The sequence below is a fragment of the Oenanthe melanoleuca genome, chromosome 14 (genome assembly GCF_029582105.1).
Source record: "Oenanthe melanoleuca isolate GR-GAL-2019-014 chromosome 14, OMel1.0, whole genome shotgun sequence".
In the NCBI taxonomy this organism is placed as follows: domain Eukaryota; kingdom Metazoa; phylum Chordata; class Aves; order Passeriformes; family Muscicapidae; genus Oenanthe; species Oenanthe melanoleuca.
Genome location: NC_079348.1, coordinates 3,984,272 through 3,990,271, shown reverse-complemented (window position 1 = coordinate 3,990,271; position 6,000 = coordinate 3,984,272). Strand labels below are relative to the sequence as shown.

At 44.1% G+C, this 6,000-nt stretch overlaps 1 protein-coding gene across 2 annotated transcripts; it reads left to right on the top strand.

Annotated features, from left to right (window-relative positions):
- The first annotated feature begins 1,018 nt into the window (after window positions 1–1,018).
- ZFAND2A (zinc finger AN1-type containing 2A) lies at window positions 1,019–4,587 on the top strand. Of its 2 annotated transcripts, XM_056502948.1 has the most exons (6): window positions 1,019–1,745; window positions 2,162–2,256; window positions 2,948–3,073; window positions 3,258–3,409; window positions 3,927–4,016; window positions 4,436–4,587. In XM_056502948.1, exons 1-6 carry the CDS (start codon window positions 1,691–1,693, stop codon window positions 4,443–4,445), a joined length of 528 nt encoding a protein of 175 aa, XP_056358923.1. In that variant the 5' UTR covers window positions 1,019–1,690; the 3' UTR covers window positions 4,446–4,587. The 2 variants fall into 2 exon arrangements, with proteins under 2 accessions (XP_056358923.1, XP_056358924.1); XM_056502949.1 differs by lacking the exon at window positions 4,436–4,587 and having other exon boundaries at window positions 1,608–1,745; window positions 3,258–3,452; window positions 3,927–4,015.
- Window positions 4,588–6,000: the final 1,413 nt, after the last annotated feature.

The following is a 6,000-nucleotide window of genomic DNA, read 5'->3' as shown; positions in this document are numbered from 1 at the left end:
GAGGAGGTGAAATCAGAGTTTACCCTTCACAATCCAAAGATCTGTGGCAGAATCAATGCTCTGGCAGCACAGCTGCTCTGTGGAGTAAAGTTTTATGTGAGGAGATTTGATAATTTTATGGGTTCAGTAAAGAAAATGAATTGAGGGATGGTCAGAGTGCCTGGCTGATGACATGTTATCATCTAATCCAGCAGGACTGAGCTGTGGGGCAGTGCTCCAAGTGGGCTGGCTCTTAGCTGGCACCCACAGCAGGAGTCACACGAGTGCCACGTCAGTGGGTGACGTGGAAGGTGGAGCAGTGGCACATGCCACTCCTGGAGCTCAACAGCACAAAGTGGCCTGTGCAGGCAGCCAGCACATGCAATCCCAAAGCTCCCCTTTGACCTCATGGCCCCACTCTGCATCTGAGTCATGCACTACAGCACAGTCAGGTGTTTTCCTGAGCAGGGGCAGAAAAACACTTTGTCATTTCTCAGTCCTGTAGCAAATGTCATGAAATCATTAGTCCTCCTCTGCTCCATATGGAGCCAGAATTGTGGCACACCTCCAAAGATCAGCATTTCTAAAATACACCTTGAGCTCAAAGCACCTTGTCAAAGTGAGACCAGCTCTCTGGGTTTATTCTGAAGTTTGGAAATAACACAATTTAAGCATCACAATCAGCTGAAGCCATGATAAAGAACCAGAATACCAGTGGCAGTGGCAAAGGGCTGAGGCTCTCCAGTGACCTCAGTCTGACACAGGCTTTGCTGTGTCATTGTCCCACATGTGTCCCATGGCCATAACAGCCCTGCCTCTCATCCCTCTGGGTTCCTGCACCACAGGGAATGCAGAGCAGCAGGAATGCTCGTGTGGTGTGGATGTGATTCTCTGGGGAAGCTGGAGAGCCCTTGTTTTCCTTACCAACCCCTGTCACCTCCATTCTGAACTCATCCCCACACCCTTGATGCCTGAAGATGTTACCCCTAGTATAGAGGCCAGACAGTGTTAAAGGAATAAAGTAGGTATTTATAAAAAGGCCTTCAAAGGATTCACCTTGGGCAGTAGAAGAGCCCAGCTGTGGCTCCATCCAAGGTGGATCCAAGATAGATGCTGGGTCATGAGTTTTCACACTTTTAGTACTTTTGGTCTATTTACATATTAGGGTTACTTGTCCAATGACAGCTCCAGGTTATGCTGAGATGAGTCCCATCCTCTCAGATTCTCTCCTCAATTTGCTGTTGTTTACACGTTTTGGACCTGAATGGTGTCCCTGGTTCTCAGGCTGGATAAGGATTGTTTTTTCTGACTGAGCTGTGAAGAGAACTTGCTGACACTTTACATGAAGTTCAGAGTCACACTCCACTGCAGTGCAGAATCTGGGAAACATGAAGGTTAAACCAAAGGCATCACCCTTGCCCTGTGCCCCAGGTCTTTTCCCACCCCAGCGCCCATCTCCACCTTTATCCCGATTTCCCTCCTTATCCTCATTCCATCCCCAGGCCCCGCCCCCGGCCGTGACTCAGCCGCCCCCCGCCCTCCCATTGGCCGCTGGCGGCGCACGCGGGGCCGCGCCATTGGCTCTGGCGGCCGTGACGTCACGGCGCGGCGGGAGCGTGACTCAGCACGTGTGCGCGCTGACTCAGCACCGGGCGCCGATAAAGGCGCGCCCGCCGCGGGATTCGGGATTTTGTGGCTGTCCCGCCGTGCCATGGAGCTGCCGTGGCTGGGCGAGCACTGCTCCGAGCGCTCCTGCAAACAGCTGGGTAAGTGCGGGCTGGCGCCGAACCCCCGCCCCGCTGCGCTTTTCAAAAATAATTATCTTTTTTAAACCAGGCGTTGTATTTGTACTTCAGCTTTTAGCTCTTGACTAATTGCTTGCTAAGGTTCCTGCTTTTGAGGAGCTCCTGAGGTGCTTGTGTTTGTCTTACACAGCAGGTAAAAAGAGGAAAACTTACCACTCTCACTCTTTTAGTTTTAGTATTTGTGAAGAGTGATCTAATCTCTATACAGATAATTGGATTGTGTCTTGACAAAAACCGCTTTAGAATTTTTATTTTATTTTATTTTATTTTATTTTATTTTATTTTATTTTATTTTATTTTATTTTATTTTATTTCCCTTTGAGTTGTTAACTTTGTTCCATAAAAATGTTTTGTCTTTTTTTTTTTCCTTCTCCCAGATTTCCTTCCTCTGAAATGCGATGCATGTGGGGAAGTCTTCTGTAAAGATCACATCCGCTATGATGACCATAAGTGCAGTTCTGCCTACAAGAAAGTGAGTTCTGTATGATGTGAGTCATAATTCACCCTGCAGAACTGCTAAGTCATTTATAAGGGCTGCTCTGATTTCAATAAAAGTGGATGGGAAAACCTCAAGATGCAATTTAATGATACATTTGGATTTCAAATATATAGAAACATGACATTTCAGAGGTCAGAACCACTAGATTGTAGTTTTTTCACTTACAGTGCATCTTCCCAGAGAGGAGTGCTTTATATTTCAAGTAATATATTGTGGTCTAAAATTTTTTACAGTCCAAGTCCTGTAAGTTGAAGAACAACAAACACGAAACTACAGAAGAAATAAATAGAACAAGTGGGTCCAAACTTTGATCTCTGGCCTATACTTGGGCTTTGAAGTATTCAAAGGCTGTAATTGCAGAAAAGCCAAAAGGATATTTAAAGTCAACTTACCAAATATGTTGCTACAAATTGGTTTGGCAAAGCATGTCTGTCTGGTTTTTGGATGGTGATTTTTTCAGTTACTGTTGTGAAGTGTATCTTTAAAAGCATTAGCAAATGGGAACATGAAACATTTAGGAATATAATTATATTATTTTTGGGTAAGAGAAGGACACAAAAATAGGGCTGGACTTATAATGGTTGGACTTGATTATCTAAAAGGTCTATTTTGATCTAAATAATTCTGTAATGCTGTGATGCTGATCTGTGTTGTGTATTCTTAGAATGTGCAGGTCCCAGTGTGTCCCCTCTGTCACACACCTATCCCAGTGCAGAAGGGAGAAATCCCAGATATTGTGGTTGGAGCCCACATAGATAAGGACTGCAAATACAATCCAGCACAGCAGAAGGTAAGAAAACTGCTGTTGCAGTCTAAGCTTCACTTCCTGGTGAAGTTGGAACTTCTGACAGAGGGATGTGTAGAAACTTGCTCTGTTTCATCTTGGCTCTAAGGCTGCTTGAACATTTGTGCTTCAGCTTGGTCATGGCTCACAGAAAGCAAACATTGACAACTTCTTGTCCTCTCTTACTCAGATCTTCACAAACAAATGTGTAAAGCCAGGCTGCAAAAGGAAAGAGATGATGAAGTTGGTTTGTGAACAGTGTGGTGGCAGCTTCTGCATAAAACATCGGCATCCTCTGGATCACGACTGCAAAGGGAGCAGCCAGCCCATCTCCAAGGCAGGGTGAGCTGCACTTGTGATACTTCAGCTCAAAAGAGATCTCAGGGTTGGTATCAAGGGTTGGTGGGAGCTTGGACACAGGGAATTCTGGAAACTAGTGGCCATGGCAATAAAATAGCCATGATTTCCTCTTGCATCTCAGGCTGAATTTCTGAAATGTCAGCCTTAATTTCTGAACCAAGAGAAAAAGCTTTCCTGAATTTTCAAGCTTACCTGTGTCAGTCTCTCATAATTGATAACAGGCCAACTCAAGTACCCCTTTTGGGTCTGGGTCTACACACTAGAATCCTAAAGCTCTGCTCAGCACTTTGAATTAACCAGGAATAATCAATACCCTGACAAGCCAAGTTTGAACTTAATATTAATAAAAAAAAAATCTGTCTCTTGCAGGGAGACATACCTTGACTGTTCTGTGCAGTAGGACTGTGAGATTTGTGTGACAGATGCAGATGATTAAACTGGATGGAAGAGTGCAAATGCAGAGTGCATTGGTGCTGAGCCTGGCTGTGTTTGTTTGTAGATATGCAGCTCTGATGAGAGCAGCTCATTCCACCTTCAAGTCCCCGGCAGCAACTGGAGTGCCATCTAATGGGAATCGTCAGCACAACAGGTATCGGCTGCACGGGAGAAAACACAAACTACAACTGGGCTGGTGTCCACACGGTGTAGCAGTGCCACTGTCACACCTCTGACTGCTCTAGAGTTGGTTGTTGACCTGTAAATGGTTGGGAGTGCAGTAGAGGGGCTCTGACAGCACAGGTAAATCCCTTCTTCTCTCTAATGCAGTGATTAAAGTGGCCTCAGACACGAGCATTAGGACATCAAATTGTATCTGCAGGTTGGTCTCCCACCTGTTCAGTGACAGGTTTGGCCAAGTTCTGGAAAAATGGTGTGTCATCAGAGTGAGGAAAGCACAGCAAGCACCTGAGTTAAAATAAATGGCCCCAGCCCTTCCCTGGCATGTTGTAGCTCCATGTGACTGAAAGTTCCAATTGTGTAACCCTTACCATGCATTCTTATGTCTTTCAGGTGCAGATAGTAGAGGCTCTTCACATCTGGATCAAACCTTTATTTTAAAGTTATTTTTTTCTCTCTCTTTAAATTTCTATGCAATTAATTTATTTTTGTATTGTAATTTTGTAGGCATTCAATAAACTGTTACCCTTTCTAAGCCAACATAATTTGTTCCTATATTTGGAATAAACTTTAATACTATGAAAAATTTGATGTAGGAAGTGAGATGAAGGTGGTAGGTAGAAGATTACAGTTGGTATGAAATACAGTTAGTTTTGCTTATATCTTATATCTTATACTTAGAATCTCCCAAAATGAAAATCTGAAATACAAGCTGCTTGTCATATGTCTCAATCCTTTTGGAAGTGTTCTGGCTCTGCATGACAAACAACATCAATGTGAAACTTCCTCTGGGTTTCTCAATGTCAATGGAAGACTTATTTTTAAAGCCAAACCATCTTTTTACAGGTCCTGTCTGAAGGCTAGTACTCACAGAGGTGTGTGCAGTATAATTCTTCATCATTTACTGTCCCTTAGGCAGAAATCTAGATTTGCAGGGATATATTTTGTGGTTTCAGGGAGAAAAGGAAGCCAGAGAAAGTAACATTAACAGTGTCTTCTGCAATGAGAACAAGGCCAAAATAGAGCATTGTTTAGGGAGGCTGCTCTTGCTGTCTGCCTGAAAAGCTTAAACAAGTGAAGTCATAACAGATAATGCTCCATCTATTATCCTGATCAGCTCTCTTGGCTCTTTAAAACTGCATGAGTATCCAGCTGCTTAGCTTGGGGCCTGAAATATTATAGGTTGATGAAATGGAAATGTGCTGTTAATGAACAATGCTAATTCCCCAGATGGGATCTAAGTAGACCTCTCATCCAGCTAATTGTGAGAAAAATGCCAAGGCTTTCTGATGGTGTCAGGGGGTCAAGACCTCAATTTTATGTGTCATTGGAGCCATTCCTCTGCATGCTGGGGCTTCTGGGCTGCAGTGCTGGCTTAGGACTAACTGGAGGGTAATTGCAGCACCTTCAATCCCCTGTAATGCTGCCGGGGTGGGAGGAGAAGCACTTTGCAGAGCAGATGCTGAGTTCCCTGACCTGGGAAAAATTGTCTTTGCTGATACTGTCAGAGAGGGGAGCAGAAGTGCAGTTAGTGCATGTGCTGTGTACAGCCCTGGGGGTGCTGCAGGTGTGCAAAGACTGTTGTGTCTCTTCTCTTTGAACAGTTTAATCCTTGCAGTGGGAATGCTGCCTGAGGAGGAAATGTGGATTTGTGGTCCTTCACAGGGACAGCATGTAAACAATCAATGCCTTGAGCCACAAGAAAGGACAGATGTAATTTCTGCCCAGCACAGAACAAGTATTGGTGCTATCCCATATTAATGTTTTGCCCAGTGTGAGAGAAGTTTTTGGAGATCACAGCTAGCTGGCCAAACTGAATGTGTAATATAGATATGAGTTACACTGATCACATAATCTAATTTTTTGCAGTCATGCAGCCAAGCCTGTGATTTGACAGCATCTGTAGTACTGTGTTTAACCACAGGATGTCACAATAGGATATGCAATAACACAGTCTT

Coding starts and splice junctions, on each gene's coding strand:
- ZFAND2A (XM_056502948.1), top strand. CDS start 1,691: ATGGAGCTGCCGTGGCTGGGCGAGCACTGCTCCGAGCGCTCCTGCAAA. Junction 3,074..3,257: donor ACAATCCAGCACAGCAGAAG/GTAAGAAAACTG, acceptor TCTCTTACTCAG/ATCTTCACAAACAAATGTGT. Junction 3,410..3,926: donor CAGCCCATCTCCAAGGCAGG/GTGAGCTGCACT, acceptor GTTTGTTTGTAG/ATATGCAGCTCTGATGAGAG.